Here is a 20,893-nt window from a genome sequence, read left to right as displayed (position 1 = left end):
ATTTTTGACATCCAGTATAGTCACTACCACAGCAGCTAATTTAAAAATCTTGTTATAGATGAAGAATATCAACATTCATCAATTTGAAAGAAGAATTGATGTTATCTTGCATTCTTGCATTCGTTTTGGCCACTGGAGCACCTGCCCCTTTGAGGAACTCCAGTTCTGTTTTGTACATTTTTTTAAAAAATTAACAGAAAAATAGCTCAGAACCTTCCCTTAAAAATATTGCATTCCTTCCTTTTCCCATTTAGATTCAAATGAAACAGACCAAATTGTTTATTGGAAAATTATTTGACTACTCTGTTTTTCATATTTTTTCAGGTTCTGAAGTTAATACACCCAAAGTTTATAATATCTGGACACTGGCATATGGTAGGTTTTGAATGTGGGAAATATATATCAGTGATACAGTGGACTGGAATTTTCTCTCAGTGATAATCTTTTTTATCATTTTGCTCACTACCGGTACCTTATAATTTTCTTCCCATTTTCCTATTAATGCAATAAGACATTCCCAAAAGACTCCCACTTCCTTTCTTAATTGTTTGAAATGGTTTTAAGGAAAGAGATTTTTGAAATCACTTTCATCTTAAAATTATAAACAAAAATAATATTGATCTCATTTTATGTAATTTTGCATGGCCATAAAAAGATGAATCTGTCTTGCTTGATTATCATGAATAAACTTCCTGTTTATTTCAGTCAAGTATACAAAGATTTGATCAAGTCTTGCTTCACCTTTTCTGTTTCTATTAGTTTATCATTAAAAATCTTGCATGCAATTCCAGCTTGCTTTGGTAAGCAGTATCAGAGCATGATTAAGTCTTATCTTAAATTCATAGCAAATGAGTATGTAATTGTACATTGTATTTATTCCTGTTTCCTTCAGTCTGGTATGTCACCATGTAGTTCAGTGTAGAATTGATTGATTGAGTTATTGATTTAGTTCCTGTATCTTTTCTCTCTAGCAGTCCTAAGACAGTGAATCCTCACAAAATGGAAAGCCTTTTGCACCCATTGAAAACTTTGGTTTTGATGAGATTTTGGTTTACTAAGTTCATTTATTTAAAGGAGGGAGACCTAGAGACCAGAATACTGTGTAAAGGGGATTTCAGTTTAATGAGATTTCATTCTTAACCCTTTACCTCATGCAAGCGTTTTTGGACACCTCTACTCCATTCGCATATAAGCACCTTTTGCCTGCTGTAAACATCAGCCATTTTGAGCTGGTTTTCGTAGCGCCACCTTTGGGGAAAACCCCCCTATTAGATACTACATTCATTTCTGCGAATGACAATTACGTCAGATCACGTGGTTGCTGTTTATGCACTGGTCAATATCTGCTATTTAAAGTAACTGGGTCGTAATCTCCACTCTCCAAAACGGCTGTCACGGATTTCATTCAGTACATACGAAGTTTTCACGATTAGAATCACAACCATGAAAGATTCAGTAACTTAGGTAAAGGCTCTGATATTGATATAGGCAGCAATTAGTTTTTATAAATTATCAAATTCAGATGACTTGTAAATTTCGAGTATGGGAAATGGCAGCTATGGTTGGTCATGCAGCCTCACTGACATGATGGTGAACAAGTTCTCTCAAGATTTTAAAGCACATAAAGAACTCTTCTGTGAAAAATAATTACACAGCTATAACAATCAGACTTTACTCCAAAATTTTTCCATATATAATAGATGTGTACCAAAAATGTAAAATGGTTCAAATTGCTGTTAAACGTAACATACACTACATTGCTTAACAGTTCACAGGCAACCGTATGTGTATGGAGTCGACTAGGTAACAGGTGTTCTTTTTATAGCGTGCTGCACTTTGGCACTATGCTCTATGAGGTAAACGGTTAAGATATTATATTCCATAATGTTGTGCACTAAATTACTATTGCTTCAGCAATGCAGTGTGGTTATTAAATTAATCAGAATTCCTTTCTCTCTCTTGAATAAAAATTTCCCGTCAGATTAATGTTAGAAAAATAAACTTTGCTAGCTCTCAAATCCAGTCTTAAAGTTCCTAGAAAGATCAAACTGTCCATCTTATCTATGTACAATATGAACAAAGTGAAGAAACTTGTCAATTACCTCCTCTTACATCCACAAGGTAAATGCCTGAATACTTGATGTTTTACTAGTTTAAACTTTCTATATAGTATAATCAATTTCACTTGACATAGCCTCTCATTATGTATAATCAATTTCACTTGACAGCCTCTCATTATCTGTCAGAAATCAGCTTGAATTGTACCAGTCCATTTTGACACTGGTATTGACAACACAAATTTTGTATGGATAGCCATCTACTGGTGGTAAGAGAACATAATTGGTGAGAGTTTCTTCTCATTAGATATAAATATATATATATATATATATATATATATATATATATATATATATATATATATATATATATATATATATATATATATATATATATATATATATATATATAATTAAATCTCACATTAAGCTTCTGTTTCCTTAAGTGTAGCAATGTATTTCTCATTACATTTCTGTTTCCTTTAGTTTAGCAATGTCAGTATACCATTAAGTCTCATGTTAACTTTGTTTCCTTTAGATTAGCAATGTTAATGTACTGTACCATTATGTCTCATTAAATTTCTGTTTCCTTAAGTTCAGCAATATTAATATACTATTAAGTCTCATGTTAGATTTATGTTTCCTTTAGTTAAGCATTAATATTATGTGAATAAGTCTCACATTTGGCTTATATCTCCTTCAGCCTGGTGTAATATTGTGTGATGACTGCATGAAAGATGATTTCTACAGCTGGAATATTGCACGTCATGGTCTTGCACATGTTACTGGGTTTGAAGATATTGATTTACTTGGAAAATATAACCTGACAGAAATTTTGGTGCCTACATGTAGCTATAGAATGGGTGTTCCAGACATGGGTTATGGCATTGCCATTGTTAGTAAGTGACATGTAATTTTGACTCGAATATACCATTTATACTTGCCCAACTGCAAACTGCATAGACCTAGATATGCCAGTGAATAATGCATCAGCAGATCTGGATCTGCGCTGTTTGTAAGGAGTAATCATTAGAGCAAAGACCCTGATCTGCATGGCAAATCAGAAGCTATGTTGTTTGTAGTTGGACTTATTATAAGTGAGTATCTGTGTGTGTGTGTGTATGTATGTATATATATATATATATATATATATATATATATATATATATATATATATATATATATATAATCATCAATTTTCATGTGGGACCAAATTTTGGTGGTTTTCGTTGTTGCTCTGAACCACAAATTTAAATCCCCAACGAAAAATGAGCCACATAGAATGATACCCCCCTCCCCATTTTCTTACAGTGTTTCATTCCTAGAGAGTAACACACTACTAGTATTTGATAAATCAAGGTCAGTACTGTAATCTGGTAATTAAATATTAGCTTTTACATGTGTTTATTTTATTTTTTTTATTTTAACCTTTTGAAACAAGAATTATAAATCATTTTATATTGTTTCAATGCACACGTTCAATAAAGTATCTGATAGCTGTAATTTTACATTCACTGCCTTAAATTGATTTGTGAGATAAGTAAGGATAGAGAGAGAATAGAGAAAAAGCATAAGCATTCAAACAATAGTAATACTGAAAATGAAAGAAAAAATAATACAAAATAACAGTATATGAAAATTAAATTTAATACTTATTCAAATCAATTCTTCATTAGAGTACAACTGTCGTTGAAAATTTAATCCTTCTGAAAACACATTTCATTTTATCCATGCATTTTTAATCCAAAAGAATAAAAATCCTGTAAAATACTATAACTACTTCTTGAAACACTATTATTAATGAAACACTATGTATATACACAATTACAGCAGAGTATTAAAGCTCACACTTCACCTATTTTTGGACAAAGCCACTGTATCAACATCATGTCAATCAAGTCTTATGGTACTCACACATTCTTCTCAGATAAATAATCCCCAAATTGCTGAATTAAACATGTCCAGCTTTCTCAAAACCACTGATAATTAGGTCAGATCTTTCACTCGTCGCGTGAGCTGCAGTTATCCATTCAGTTGAATTGACTTGATTAATGAGGTTGCAAGGTTTACTTATACTGTGCACTGATCGTCACCAGTAGCATCTTTTTCCATAATGGTGTCCATGACCTCTTTACTGTTGCATAATGTAACCATAATATTTTACAAATCCTTGCACATGGTAAATCTTTTATGATTGTTCTAATTACATAATCAATTACTAATGACAGAAAAATGAAGATTTTTCAAAACAATACAGCCTGCAATCCAGTAGCAAGTGTAATTTTTCTTTCAGTACAACTGAAAAACAAAAGCATGTATGTCAATCCTGGTGCAGTGTAAAAATAACCCTCTTGATTGCTCAGATGTTAATGAGGTAGTCTCATTGGAACATCCCTGACCTTTTCCACTGCATGCTTGAAAAACACCTTGGATGCAAATGCATGGTTTATACAGCCCTAGGGATTTGATTTTAAAGTTTTCATGGAGTATTTTCATTTGTTACATGGAAATTAAATTTCTCATGATACTTTGTTTATCATAGTATACTGCATAAAAATGTACAAAAGTTGAAGAAGCACAAAATTAAGAAGTACACCCATCAGCAAAGGGATGCTACTTGCAATTCATTTTATCTTCCCAATTTTATCCCATTTATTTATTTACTAGTTGTGCACTCTCTCAGAAAAATTCAAGGAATTTGTGGAAACTTTTAAAGCAGTTTTTCAACAAATTATAGGACATTTCAAGGATCAAAACAACTTTTTTAAAATTCAATGATTTTTTATTCAAATTTAAAGATTATTAATAGTTTCCAAAACAGGAAATAGTGTCCATTTTGGACTGCCTTTATACCTGCAACTGTTATTACATCATCATAATGATTGATGTCACAAGAAATTGATATGACATTACTCAAAACAGCATAGACAGTAGGTGGAGCTGATAAAACCGAATGATTCCTAAAAATGAATTTTTCATTCAAAAAGTTGCAGTAATAACATTCAAAATTGAAAGTGCATTAATGGTCAAAACATGAACTCAAAAACTATCATTCATTATGAATATCTATTTTTGGTGTATCAAACTGGATATACATTCACCAGATCTTCCCAATTCGGGAAATATTACAACAATTGCCCCCAAGTCTTCATTTGAGATTCAAGGCAATTGCACAGAGTCAGAAAGAGACTAGCATATATCAGTTTAATCTGGTCTTTAATGTGGAGGAACCAAGAGAACCATGGAGAAACCAACAACTTATAACTTAATCCAGCATTGCACAACATATGGTCTGGTAACATATTTTGTGTGTCCTTACTTTATGCACTTGTATTTAAACTTTTATAATAGACACAAAACTTTTGCAGTGCAGCCTGTTTAGTTGATTCTGGATTATGTAATATATTTGGATCTTGCACCCATGACATAATCCATAAAGTAGTTTGAAAATTTATTAATCTATTCATGTAACACGATATTGAAACTAACTATTCATATGTTTTGCATCGTTGCTTTTATTTAGTGTCAGTTTTAACTTCAAACATTTTGCTTACATTTTCAAATCAAATTTTTAAGGCACAAAATTAGTTTGTTATCAGATTTAATTTAACAGAACAGATGTGTTAGGAAATTTTTGGACCTATTTCTCTTGCATTTGTTTTCATATGATCTGTTACTTATATTTTAAATTTATTATGTTTTTTTTTTAAATTCTTTGCAGCAGCTGATGGCCATTTGAAGTATTCAGTGCTGTGGTTGCCAAGTAGATACATCATCTTGTATTCATATGGGACTGTGATACTATTTATATCACTTCTCTGGATATTTGATAAATGTCACAATGGCCTTATCAGAAGGAAAGGTAGCTGATAGGGAAGTACCATATATATTTGCATATAAGCCAACTTCAACTGCAAACAATAAAGACCCTGATCTTCCATCGTATAATGTACCAGCAGATCAGAGTCTGTGTTGTTTGATTTATAGATTACTCCTAACAAACTGCATAGACCGAGATCTGCCAGCACTTTATGCAACAGCATTTATGGGTCTATGCAGTTTGCAGTTGGACTCAACTTATAAGCAAGTATATATAGTATTCACTGTTAAGTGATTTTCAAACTCGCATATATCCATCTTTGCACAATATGTTTTATATTTGTTTGGCATGGATTAGCTGAAAAATGTTCAGTTATTCTTTCTGAGAATGAACGGTGAATCATTTCTACAAGTGTTTATCTAGGGATAAGTGCAAATATATCTCTACACTTTTTGTTCTGAATTGCAGGTAATTGGATTGTATTGTGGTTGTTTTTGTTTAGTTTGGTGCTTTATGGCACATCAACAAATGTAGATTATTTAATGCCAAGGCAGTTGGAGTGCATTGTATAGCTCAAGGACACAACATGGTAGCTGACCAAGGCTGGTCCAATGGTAGGATTCAAACCTACACTCTTTTGGTCACAAGACCGGCACGCAATCCTTTGAGCCATTTCGCCATTTCAGATCAGTAGTTTGTTGTAAGAGAGAGAGAGAGAGTTTTCTATTTATTTTGAATTTTTTGTTGTTTGTTCCATACTTTATTTCAACTCATTAAGTTTCAGATGTGATTGCAAGCGTTATCTGGCATTGCATCAAAAGTTGTATTAATTCAAATAGCCCTAAAAATTGGATGAGTTTATTTTTCATGGGCTTAATATATTCTGTACCATTCATTTTTCTGTTAATCTGAACAGTATGAATACGATTCACCCACAAAAGCTAGTAGCACGTATTTATTTCAATATCCTCAAGCCAAAGGTAATATTGTTGAGATAAGTGGATGTTGAGATAAGTGTTTGGTATGTGTGAAAACAAAACAAGTGAAATTTCTCTGAAAGAGATGACCTGTCCTCAGAGAGTAGGATTTGCACGGAGTGGATTGATTGATTGATTGATTGATTGCTTGTTATTTTTACGGCACACCAGCAATGTTAGGCTATTTAGCACCATAAAAAAGGTTATATGTATGATCATTGCATGGAGAGGAAATATAAAATGGAGATTTTGATTCAATGAAGACAAAACTAATTTGAAATACACTTGTATATTGTCAGCTTACATCATTTGTGTTACCTTTATGTGATGCAATTCATATTGTGTTACAGCAAGTATTGTACATATGTATGAAAAATTCATGAATTTGAGTGTATGTCACATGTTCTTTTGATGTATTAGCCATATCCCTAATGAAAACACATAATTAAAAACAAATATATATATATATATATATATATATATATATATATATATATATATATATATATATATATATATATATAATGGTAGTCCTCATTTGATCAATATCTCATTGTCAACAAACATGTCACCTGGATAGTAGCTGTTTAGATGCTACATGTACTTAAATTGGCCTAGATTTTGGTCCGAAACGAATTTCATAAATCTAGACCAATTTAAGTACATGCAGCATGTAAACAGCTACTATCCAGCCACTATCCACTGGTGACAATGGTGACAATACTGAGTAGGATTCAAGATGAAATTTGACTTAAAACATTTGAAACAAAAATTTATTCTTTTAGGATTTACAACATGAAAAACTGGAATACTAATGTCAGACATGTAAACTGAATCAATGTGTTTCCAATAGACTGACTGGGATATTTTCAGTTTATATTTGGTATTGGCACACTTTCAATAAAAGTATTGTTGATTACAGTTGCTATGGCAGAATTGTTGCATGAAAGCATTATCATGCATCTTTCTTAACATTTCTGAAATTCATGCAGATGCTGGTGTACCATGAGAGACTGAAGTGAACTCTGCTGCCTAGAAGGGTAACAGTAAAACCCCGATTTCTTACAACTTTCATTATGAGATATTGAAAATAAGAAATGACTCTGCATGCATTATAAAGAACAGTGATATCAAATTAGCTAATGTACCTTGGAGCAAACATATTTTAGTATATAGTGGACCATTTTCAACCAAACAGCTAATGTCTCTTGGAGCAAACATATTGTAGTATATAGTGGACCATTTTCAACCAAACAGCTAATGTCCCTTGGAGCAAACATATTTTAGTATATAGTGGACCATTTTCAACCAAACATATTGTAGTATATAGTGGACCATTTGTAACCAAACATATTGTAGTATATAGTGGACAATTTGTAACCAAACATATTTTAGTATATAGTGGACCATTTTCAACGAAACAGCTAATGTCTCTTGGAGCAAACATATTGTAGTATATAGTGGACCATTTGTAACCAAACATATTTTAGTATATAGTGGACCATTTTCAACCAAACAGCTAATGTCCCTTGGAGCAAACATATTTTAGTATATAGTGGACCATTTTCAACTAAACAGCTAAGAGCATATTAGCATGAAGGTCTTTCACATTCATACAAATTGTGTCAATCAGGCATCAAATATGGCTACCATTACTGAAAAGTAAAATCTATTGACAATAACTGATGGAAAAAAAACAACAATTTAATAGAATTTTAGCAAGTCAGACTGAAGACACCCTGGCGTAAAGAACTTTCTGTTCTTTAAAGATAATGCTGAATACCCATGACATATCCCAACTGTTCCTAAGAATGGAAAACCCATTTTATGACTTCTTGATAAGACATTTTATTTAAAGAATCCTAATTTGTAGTCATTTAAAATTCATGCAAAATCTACCTTTATATATAGCTCAACTACTAAAACAAAGAGAAAAAACCCACAATATTTTCTGTTATATTTACTGTATATATTGGGAAACTTTTTTCACCCAGATCAGTATGTCCCAAGACTTAAGAAACGAAATAAATTTGTGTTGAATTTGTGCCCCCCCCCCACTGCAAATTGCAATAAATTAGATTTAAAAAAAGCACTTATTCGATAATAAAAATAAAGAAACTAACCTTGTTATATTATCATTTATTCCCCTTTTTTATTTTTCATTAAAAGTATTAAAGGAAAAAATATATCTGTGAACTCCATATATGTAGCATAGGCATCCATACTGTAGTGTGTATTGCTGATGTCATATAACACACAACACTTTTTTCATTGACATGAACATAGAGGAACAAATTATATTTGGTTGTACTCAAAGGTTTGAATGTGTTTTCTGACTGAAAACTGGATGCAGCAAAATTGCAAACATGAGGGGGAAATATCAACCGATTGCTTGAAGGCATCTGCTGTTCACACAAGACATGGTGTTTGGTGCAAAATAATCAAGATTGTTTATCTTATTGCATTCCCAAAAGCACAGAACAGAAGACCAAATTTGACAGAAAGCACTCTGGGTCAAAGGCCAGAAGAGTTGTGAGGTGACCTGTTGTTTGTTGTCCTGCTATGGTCCTCCTTTCATCTAGCTGGCTGTTAGCACACTTGTTATTAATACTCTTATACTAATTTGGAAATTACTGTGAAACTTTACACACACATTTATCCCAAGGTTGAGCTGGTACTAAATGGAAATGATGCCAATCTAAAACACATTATGCAAGACATAGTCACAGCTTTAAAATCTTTTTAGTGCTACTCTTCCTGGATGAATGGGGTTTTCGACAAAAGTCTAATTGGTCTTAAATGAAAATGATACTCATCTGGCTGCCAATATGGCCACCATGGTAACCATATGGAAAATCATGATAGTGCTACTCTTAAATTGAAAGCTATATTGACATGTGGTTTTCACAAGAAGACTTTGTATGGTGTCTATTGGGTTCTAGATGAAAATGCTATTGATCTTACATTCAGTGTGGAAATGAAGGTGACCATCTTGAAAATCTTGTTATCGCTGAAGAATATCAGAGCTGCTTTCAACATTCAGCAGTTATAAAGACAAAAATAGTCTCTGAATGGAATACTGGAAACTGAGTGTGTCTTTTTGAGGGACTCATATTTTATTTAACCTGTGTAGGAACCCTAAAACATATGCTGCTACTTTTGAAGACTTGAAAAGCAATCATCCATTGATCTATTTAGAAGGTTTAGAAAGTTCTGTATCCAGTCAAAGACAGTGTATGGTGAAATATTTGGTTACAATGATAACATACTGCCCTCCATATTAATTCTAAATAACCTTGTCAAGGAATGGATGCATACTGAACATCTACTCATTCAGATGGAGAAAAAAAATGTTAATATTGTGTATAAGTTAAGTCAAAATACTAAATATTGGGTAATTTTTATAAAAAGCAAGCTAACCTACATTGACCCAAATCAGCTTTCATATAGTGTGACAGTAGATCATGGTCTACATTGTTTGTTTGGCTCTTGATTTTAAAGCAATTAAGTTTGTAATCATGGTAACATGCCCCAAAAAAGTGTACAGAGTGGTAATAAACTGCACCATTCTACTAATCTTGCATAATGAACAGTGTACTTGTGCTTTAGAACTCCTTTCTGGTGCAGTCAGTTTTATTTTAATGAAATTGTTACTTAAAAATTATGTTTAATCTATGAAATGACATTTACAATGATAGATCCTTAAAATTCAAAAGCTATGATGTCCAGTCAACTCCTATTTTTCCAAAGCTATCTTTCTAACCTTCTGATTAAAACAGTTAAACTCTGACTAAACATTAAACACTACATTGTTTTAGGGCCAACCAGTTATCATATTCAGGCTTCAGAGAATAAGATTTTTCCTTCATTATTCATTCTACATCATTATTCAGACTACCCCAGTATTAAAACCACATTTGTCAAATCCATTGAGTGGTCTTTATTAGTGGGAGTTTTGCTGCATATCAAATTTATATATGTGATGAAAGCACTGCACTAAAGCTATTGACAAAGGATGTTATCTGATGAAAGCACTGCACTAAAGCTGTGGACCTAGGAGGATATGTGATGAAAGCCCTGCACTAAAGCCATGGAGCAAGGAGGATATGTGATGAAAGCACTGCACTGAAGCTGTAGACCAAGGAGGATATGTGATGAAAGCCCTGCACTAAAGCCATGGACCAGGGAGGATGTGTGATGAAACCACTGCACTAAAGCTGTAGACCAAGGAGGATATGTGATGAAAGCACTGCAATGAAGCCATGGACCACAGACGATTTGTGATGAAAGCACTAAAGCCGTGGACCAAGGAGGATATGTAATGAAAGCATTGTACTCAAGCTATGGACCAAGAATGATATGTGGTGAAAGCACTGCACTAAAGCTGTGGACCAAGGAGGATATGTATTGAAAGCATTGCTCTAAAGCCATGGATCAAAGAGGATGTAATGAAAGCATTGCACTAAAGCCATGGATCAAGGAGGATATGTTATGAAAGCATTGCACTAAAACTATACACCAAGGAGGATATTGGATAAAAGCATTGCACTAAAGCTGTACACCAAGGAGGATATGTAATGAAAGCATTGCACTAAAGCTGTACACCAAGGAGGATATGTAATGAAAGAATTGCACTAAAGCTGTACACCAAGGATGGTATGTGATGAAAGCATAGCACTAAAGCTGTACACCGAGGAGGATATGTTATGAAAGCATTACACTAAAGCCATAGACCAAGGAGGATATGTTATGAAAGCATTGCCATTAAGCTGTACACCAAGGAGGATATTTGATGCAAGCATTGCACTAAAGCTGTACACCAGGAGGATATGTTATGAAAGCATTGCAGTAAAGCTGTACACTGAGGAGGATATGTTATGAAAGCATTGTACTCAAGGCATGGAGCAAGAAGGATATGTTATGAAAGCACTGCACTAAAGCTGTGGTCCAAGGAGGATATGTAATGAAAGCATGGCACTAAAGCTGTCCAGCAAGGAGGATATGTGATGGAACCATTGTACTAAAGCTGTACACCAAGGAGGATATGTGATGAAAGCATTGCACTAAAGCTGCACACCAAGGAGGATATGTGATGAAAGCATTTGCACTATAGCTGTACATCAAGGAGGATATGTGCTGAAAGCATTGTACTAAAGTTGTACACCAAGGAGGATATGTGATAGAATCATTGTACCAAGGAGGGTATGTGATTAAAGCATTGCACTAAAGCTGTACACCAATGATATGTGATGAAAGCATTGCACTAAAGCTGTACACCAAGGAGGATATGTGATGGAAGCATTACACTAAAGCTGTACACCTAGGAGGATATGTGATGAAAGCATTGTACTAAAGTTGTACACCAAGGAGGATATGTGATGAAAGCATTGTACTAAAGTCATGGACCAAGGAGGATATGTGATGAAAGCATTGCACTAAAGCTGTACACCAAGGAGGATATGTGATGGAAGCATTGCATTAAAGCTGCCGACCAAGGAGGGTATGTGATTAAAGCATTGCACTAAAGCTGTACACCAATGATGATATGTAATGAAAGCATTTGACTAAAGCTGTACGCCAAGGAGGATATATGATGAAAGCATTGCAAAAGCCAGAGACCAAAGAGGATATGTTTTGAAAGCATTGCACTAAAGCTGTACACCAAGAAGGATATGTTATGAAAGCATTGCACTAAAGCTGTACACCAAGGAGGATATGTAATAAAGAATTGCACTAAAGCTGTACACCAAGGATGGTATGTGATGAAAGCATTGCACTAAAGCTGTACACCAAGGAGGTTATGTGATGAAAGCATTGCACTAAAGCCATGGACCAAGAAGGATTTGTTATGAAAGCATTGCACTAAACCTGTACACCAAAGAGGATATTAGATGAAAGCATAGCACTAAACCTGTACACCAAGGAGGATTTGTTATGAAAGCATTGCACTAAAGCTGTACACCAAGGAGGATATGTAATGAAAAAATTGCACTAAAGCTGTACACCAAGGATGGTATGTGATGAAAGCATTGCAAAAGCCATGGACCAAGGAGGATATGTTATAAAAGCATTACTATTAAGCTGTGCACCAAGGAGGATATTTGATGAAAGCATTGCACTAAAGCTGTACACCAAGGAGGGTATGTGATGAAAGCATTGCACTAAAGCCATGGACCAAGGAGGATATGTTATGAAAGCATTGCACTAAAGCTGTACACCAAGGAGGATATTTGATGAACAAGTAGATAAGTAGTTACCTCGATTATATTTACTAAATATTTATTTAATTTCTTTTCTGTTTTTGTCGTTCAGTAGTTTAATTATGATAAATTATCAATTTATCATTTTAAACTGATTTATGTTCATGGGACACTAAAAAAATCATCGTGGAGGGTTTGTAGATGGAAAGTATGAAAACCCCATCTTCGTACTGCTTACAAGAGATATAATTCTGTATGAAGAGATAACTCTCCTCTCCTTGACAGAGTAATTTAGTGGTTACCTCTCTTTCTTCGTGTCAGTTCGCAAATATCTTTCAGTTGATGCCACTAAAACACTTGTGTGTTCATTAGTACTTTCAAGACAGGACTATTGTAACTCAATTCTGTCTGGTTCATCTCAATATCTACTCCAGAAACTTCAAAAAGTTCAAAACACAGCTGCTCGGATCATACTTAGAGTGCCACAATCAGAGCACAGTTCCCCGCTGCTCTGTACCGTACACTGGCTATTCATTCGATCCAGAATCAAACACAAAATTTGTTCTCTGTGCTACGTTTCACTGTCGGACTCTAGTTCAACATACCTATCCGACCTCACCCATGTGTACACACCAGCAAGATACTTACACTCCTCTTCTGACAATTGTATACTCATTATTCCCACTATGAAAACAAAGTCATATGAACAGCGTTCTTTTGCATACCAGGGCCCAGCAACGTGGAATGAATTGCCCACTGAACTTGGACACAAAGACACAGTGATCACATTCAAGAGGGCTCTCAAAACTCACTTATTTCGACTGCAAGAACAAACTTAAAGACCTAATAATGTTTCCTACCTTAAATATTCTCAGCATGTTTTTTAATGTTTTCTAATTTCATGGTGTTTGTTTTTGTATCATATCATTATATGTTTTTTATCATATAGGTGTTTAATGTTGTAAAGCGCTTAGAGCTTCTAAAGATTAGGCGCTATACAAAGTTCTCATTATTATTATTATTATTATTATTATTATGCCGCCAGGGATACTTAGTAAATATCTAAAATTTTGAAGCAGTGAACACAGTCTATACACACCAGTGAATTCTGCAGTATGTTTGAGAGTTTTATTTTGCTGTGACCATGTTGAGAATCCTGATGATACTGTGTATACTATGTTGGTAATCTGCCCATGGAGGATTTTAATCAGAGTAATTATTTTAACGATCTCAGGTATCCCACTTATGACACCTTCTAGTTTTTTTCTAAACATTTCAATTTCTGATATTGCTGTTTTAATATCAACGAGTTTTACATCGGCAGTCAACGGAGTGCCAAAGAAATCATCTGTGATTTCATTAAGTTTTTGAAAGTTTTTCTACGAAGTCTTTTAAATGCGTTTACATGAGCATCATGCTCAGCTCGCAGCGTGGATAATTTAGTATCTACTGTGTCTACATATTTTTTGCAGCATCTTCATGAGATGTTGGATCTCTTAAACAACTGTTTTATTTCCGTTCATGCTGAGTTCACCTGTCATTGTATCACCTGTGTTCCGCAAACGATTAACAATGCTTCTTGCAATTTAATTTCTAATAGTTGCGAATGATATATTCGAGTCTCTGATTCTACCGCCATCAGTAAATACTGGAATGTTATCTGTGGTAGCACCAAGAACTCTACGAACTATATCATTCCATTTGACGTTGCTCGTCATTAAAACACCATATTTGTCCTGAAAAATAACAACTTCATCTCGGTCAACTCCACAGAGCTTCATAATATCAGCGAGTTCATCTTTAGTCGCGTAATTTGACAAATCAGCATCATCTTTTTTTCTTCTTCTTGTCCTTGGTAGAAGATTTTCCGTAAATATCAACCATTATACTTTAAGATCTATTTAAATCGACGCGGTTACTTGTATAATTATGCACAAATTTATGAGGTGGTAAAGTTGATTTTCTTATAGCATTTGAGCACATTAATTACTTCACTACCACATATCGGTGGATCAGTCAGTGTTTGTGTTGGTAATGTTGAAAACCAGACAAGTTTTTATTGTGTTTATATATTTTAAAAATTCAGTTGGTGGAGCCAACCCGTATGAATCAAAATAAACAATTCCACATGGATCAATTGCGCATGCCCCCCAATGAGTACCAGGCCCTGAATTATCATCAAGATTTATGATTCCTGTTTCAGAATTGTTTGGTTGGTTTGGTAATTCATCATGCATAAAAACAACTCTAAACAATTGTATATTTAATTTTTAGCAGCATCAGGTAAATCAAAGTTAGACATTGGACGGATTAACGAAGTGTTCCTAGAAGTCTCAGACCTTTCCCGTATCGATAGGGGGTTCCCTGTAATCTTAGACCCCTTCCCTTTTTTTTTATATCCCTTTCCTGTTATTTTATCAACAAGCATACTACCAACCTTTCCGGCAGTACCACTTAAAACACCAAGAGCAGCTGTTTTTGCAATGACTGGAGCTGCAGCGGCTATTATTCCTGGTATAGCTGCAAGAAGTGGAAATATACCACCTACTTTAATCATGTCTTTAATAGTGCTCGGAGAAAGATGAAGTTGATTCTAAAGCCTTATTAAAATGTTTAAATTGAGTCTTGGGTAACGATTATTTTGTTTGGTCCACCATTAGAAATTTGATCTTTTGTAGTGATATTTTTGTTCCGCATTTACTCGCGAGTTTTAATTGTAATTTTTTCACCTGAATGGAAGTCAGACTAACTCTAACTTGACTCTATGACATTTTATAATATAATGAGCGATTTAATTTCATGTTTTCTATAGGAGTGTTAATAACTCGCATTCTTCCACCAGCACCTTCAAGTAACATTGCTTTATCTGAAAGAATAACTCCAATTGCTCTGCAATTAGCACCACCAAGGGGGTTTACAAGATCTCGAAAGTGAATATCAACAACAGATTATCTAGATAAATCAAGATGCTCCAATGACAAGTAATATATCGGATACAGATTTCTAAAATCTAACTGCGATATTGTAAACCGGTCTCTATATTTTGATCACGTACCATAAATGTCATCAAACGATAATATGCACGTGCTATATGATTTTGGTCAAAATGTAACAATATATCTTTAGATGGTTCTTGATGTTCATTTATTTGTAAAGAAACTTCACTAACCGCAAGTATGTCAAATATCATGTGACTATGTTCTTGTGAATCTAGTCGATTAATATATTGTAACACGATAAATATATGCCTCGGCGCAGAAACTCCTTGTTTTGATGCTATTTGCCATGTAAATAACCCAGCAATATTACTTTGAATGCTATCTGTTGTCATTGTCAACCATGATAACAATTATTTACCACCTGAATCCATAAAACTATTACGCCTGCGTAAGTACATTTATGGGTGTTGTGATGAGGTTGGGTCTCCTTTTAACCTTACTCTGTAATGACAGTGAGCAAAGCCCGAAGGGCAATTGAATTACCTCATAGTGGCCACGTGGGTTTCATTGGCCAATCATTTGGCAGGGCTTGCAACTGCGCTCAGTTACTTGAATTGTAATTAGCGTCGCTTTCAACTGAGCTGCAGAGGAGCAGAGACTCGATCCCGGTTTCAGTAACATATTTTGTAGGGATTTTGAAGTCTCCGCCCCTACACAGCCTTCCTATTTTTTTCTTCTGTTTTTTTCATATAAAAAAGATAATTATATGTATTTCTATGTTTGTGTGCATATTGATATTAATACTACACACACACACACACACACACCCATATATATATATATATATATATATATATATATATATATATATATATATATATATATATATATATATATATTGGATTGTAGTGCATTCAGTTTTTATGATATATATATAGAGAGAGAGAGAGAGAGAGAGAGAGAGACGGTGATATTGTATGCATCAAGTTTCATGAAAAATAATGAATTTTGTTACTGTTGATTAATGTAATCTCCTGGCTTAATAGTCAATCGTTCTTCCTCTTTGTGTATTTCATTATTAATATTTCATGGGGATATTTATATTGTGGCAGTCGGAGTCCAAGCTTTCAAGCACTTGAGCTTCAATATGCATATAAAGTAAGGCTAAAGAATGTATGAAGTGTGCATAGAGAAGCTATGCTATTATAGCAGTAACTTTGATATGCATTTGTACATCATTTTACTTGACTTTTATGTATATATAATCTATACTGAAGTCACTAAAAGTGGCCTGCAGCAACAGTCATGGTGTATGTTATTATTTCTTCCCTGATGCCTAACTCTAAATACGCTCACCTTGCATTATCATTCCTGATTCAGTTATCTGTCTCCTCAGTCTTGCTGTCCCTCGGGCTATAAATGAATGCCTAACCATAAAAGAAAGTAATTTTTGTTCTTCAGCAATTGATGGGGTCATTACTGGCGTCCATATGAAAGTTATTTTAATCTTATCATACAGTTGTGAGCAGCAGCACCATGCTAGATTGCATCATTGTCATTGGCTTTTCTTACGAGTACAACTATGTTTAGCTCCACAAATAACCTTTCTAACATTTCTACAAAATCCAAAGATATGAGATAGTTGAATTGCACATGAAAAAGCTTCTTCATCATTTAATATTGATCGACGTGCAGAAAAGCCTAAGTTGACATTTTTGTTTATCGATGCAACAGCGTCCCCAGCTGCATTCATTCTTACATTTGCGTGTTCAGGTTGATTAGATGTATCTTTAGCAAACATCATTGATGGGCCCGCTGATCTTGTATAATCATCTGAATATCTTGCCAAACCTATTTCAAGATTACTAACAAGCTAATGTCAAGGAACAAATCAACACCACTTCCAACTACCTTCTCTCCAGTCGACCTTCCGGACATGTTTGCAGATTTCTTCTGTGACAAAGTACAAACCATTAGAGATAAGCTTGACACCACAATTTCAATTGACTCATCGTCACCATACAGTTGGGATACAGAATTTGAGCAGCAACCATTAGCAGCATTTGAACCTGTCTCTATGGATTTTGTATGTACAATCCTGAAGAAGAGTGCACCAAAGTCATGTGAACTTGATCCAATTCCAACATCACTGCTGCTTGAGTGCTTAGATCCAGTATTGCCTTCACTAACTGATGTTATTAATATCTCTCTCTCATCCGGGGAATTCCCATCATTTTTCAAAACTGCCATTGTAAAGCCTCTGCTGAAGAAACCAACACTAGACCATAACGATTTAAAGAACTACTGAAGCTGCAGTTTCTAATCTCCCATTCATATCAAAAATCTTAGAAAAGGTTGTTCTATCCCAGCTTGTATCTCATCTAAATTCAAACAGTCTTTTTAGCAATGTACAATCTGCATATTGCCCTTGCCACAGTACTGAAACTACTCTTCTAAAAGTAGTTAATGACATTCTCTCTGCGTTGGATAGCGGAAAGATTACAGTCCCCACCCTCCTTGATTTGTCTGCAGCATTTGACACAATAGACCATGATATATTACTTCACCGTCTCCAGCATGTATTTGGCATTCATGATACAGCCTTACTGTAGTTCAAGTCCTACTTGGTCAACAGGACACAAATTGTATCTGCAAATGGAATACACTCCAGCCCAGTTGATCTATGTTGTGGTGTTCCACAGGGGTCTGTTCTTGGATCTGTTCTCTTCATTCTGCACACTCAGTTGCTCTCAAGTGTCATAGATCATCATCCAGTGTCTCACCAATTGTATGCTGATGACACACAAATGTACAAATCTAGCCACTTAACTGAAGTTGATGCTACCATCCAAGGTGGAGAGAGGTGCATTTCTGATGTGAAATCATGGATGACATGTAACAAACTGCAGATGAATGATGATAAAACTGAGGCCATTCTGATCACAAAACAAAGACTTTCTCATTCACATCCTTACCTCAAACAATAAATATCTGCAACGCCAACATTAAATTCATGCAATCAGTACGAAACCTAGGTGTTACTCTGGACAGTACTCTCACCTTGCACCAACATGTCATGAACATATGCAAGGCTGCATATCTTGAGCTGAGATGCATCAGCTCAGTTCGCAAATATCTTTCAGTTGATGCCACTAAAACACTTGTGTGTTCATTAGTACTTTCAAGACTGGACTATTGTAACTCAATTCTGTCTGGTTCATCTCAATATCTACTCCAGAAACTTCAAAAAGTTCAAAACACAGCTGCTCGGATCATACTTAGAGTACCACGATCAGAGCACACCTCCCCGCTGCTCTGTACCCTACACTGGCTGTCCATTTGATTCAGAATCAAACACAAAATTTGTTCTCTGTGCTACATTTCACTTTGGACTCTAGTCCAACATACCTATCCGATCTCACCCATGTGTACACACCAGCAAGATACTTACGCTCCTCTTCTGACAGTCGTGTACTCGTTATTCCCACTATGAAAACAAAGTCATATGGACAGCGTTCTTTTGCATACCAAGGCCCAGCAACGTGGAATGAATTGCCCACTGAACTTAGACACAAAGACACAGTGATCACATTCAAGAGGGCTCTCAAAACTCACCTATTTCGACTGCAAGAACAAACATAAAGACCTAATAATGTTTCCTACCTGAAATATTCTCAGCATGTTTTTTTTTTATTTTTTAATGTTTTTCTAATATCATGGTGTTTGTTTTTGTAATAATATTATTATGTTTTTTATCTTATAGGTGTTGTCTAATGTTGTAAAGTGCTTAGAGCTTCTAAATATTAGGCGCTATACAAAGTCCTCATTATTATTATTATTATTATTATTATCGTTGTAGCAACGTCGATGTCCTTCTGAGTTGATTCAGTATTTCTTCCATCAATCATATATGTGGCGCTGTCAAACAACGCCATAATACCATTGTTAACAAAACCAGGAAAATCACCGAGTGCAACTGCTGCACCATCATCTTGCAAAATTCTACCTTCTACTTCCTAGCGTGGGTACGTGGGAAAGCCTGCCAGTAGCTTCTCGTGGATTGGTGGTTCTTCCCTGGGTTTTCCAGGGTTCTTCCACCACCTGTTATACTGGCCGCCATGTGAAGCTTATCTTGTGCTGAAAAATGGCGTTAAACCCTAGAACAACAACAACAACAATAACAACCTTCTACTTCATTAAATGCTTCAGCGGGTAAGAAATGTCTACTTGTATGTTGAACTTTTAATTCAGTTCAACCACGCTGATCTGGTTGTCTTGCGTCGTAGGAATAAAATTGATACTCGCGTATCGATTCATCTTTGAGAACTGGTGCGTCTATATCGAACGCTGGATCGGATACACGTTTGAACATTTTATTATAATTGTTATCGTCTAACACGAAGACCACTTCCTGCTATTAAATTTGCTGCTATATTTTTTTCTGCTTCACCAGCCAACTTTTGATTTGCGGCATGATTTATTATTTTACTGACATTTGCAGGCATAACTTCAGTGCTAGGTAATTTTACTTACTGTGGATTTCTTCGTACTAATCGAGCTAGTCTATCCTTGACAGTCGAGAACGCTTTACCGGCAAGATTACCAATATCATTAATACCTTTATCACGAATAACCTTAATAGCCTTCATCCCTAATTGTTTTGCAATCGGTATTGCTTTCGGAGCCATCCTTCTGAAAAAACTCATAACAGTATCACCAAGTCCATCTCCATAAATCGCTTTTGTAAGTTGGCAGTCGTGAGTTTACTACCCTGACCATTACAGGTCCACGTTGTATATTGTGTATAATCATTTTTTTAATTACATACTGATTAATTAATTGTTTAGTCGCTGTGATAATCATCAGCAATTTCATCGATGAGAGAACGATAAACATTGAT

General features: G+C 34.8%; 1 protein-coding gene across 9 annotated transcripts in view; it reads left to right on the top strand.

The window, feature by feature from the left end:
- Positions 1-17,295, top strand: part of LOC149772740 (metallophosphoesterase 1-like) — a 59,100-nt gene extending 41,805 nt beyond the window's left edge. For 7 of the 9 annotated variants that reach the window (XM_089947394.1, XM_089947393.1, XM_089947388.1 and 4 more), the window contains 3 exons: positions 325-375; positions 2,761-2,956; positions 5,779-17,295. In XM_089947394.1, coding sequence (XP_089803520.1) covers positions 325-375; positions 2,761-2,956; positions 5,779-5,927 — 396 coding nt within the window. In that variant the 3' untranslated portion in view covers positions 5,928-17,295. The remainder of the gene's footprint in view (positions 1-324; positions 376-2,760; positions 2,957-5,778) is intronic. The other 2 variants (XM_089947395.1, XM_089947397.1) reach the window with 2 other exon arrangements.
- Positions 17,296-20,893: the final 3,598 nt, after the last annotated feature.

Source organism: Sinohyriopsis cumingii, unplaced genomic scaffold (genome assembly GCF_028554795.1).
Source record: "Sinohyriopsis cumingii isolate HCF-2022 unplaced genomic scaffold, ASM2855479v2 utg001180l, whole genome shotgun sequence".
Lineage (NCBI taxonomy): Eukaryota > Metazoa > Mollusca > Bivalvia > Unionida > Unionidae > Sinohyriopsis > Sinohyriopsis cumingii.
The sequence above is the reverse complement of the archived record's forward strand: the minus strand, read 5'-3'. Positions and strand labels throughout refer to the sequence as shown.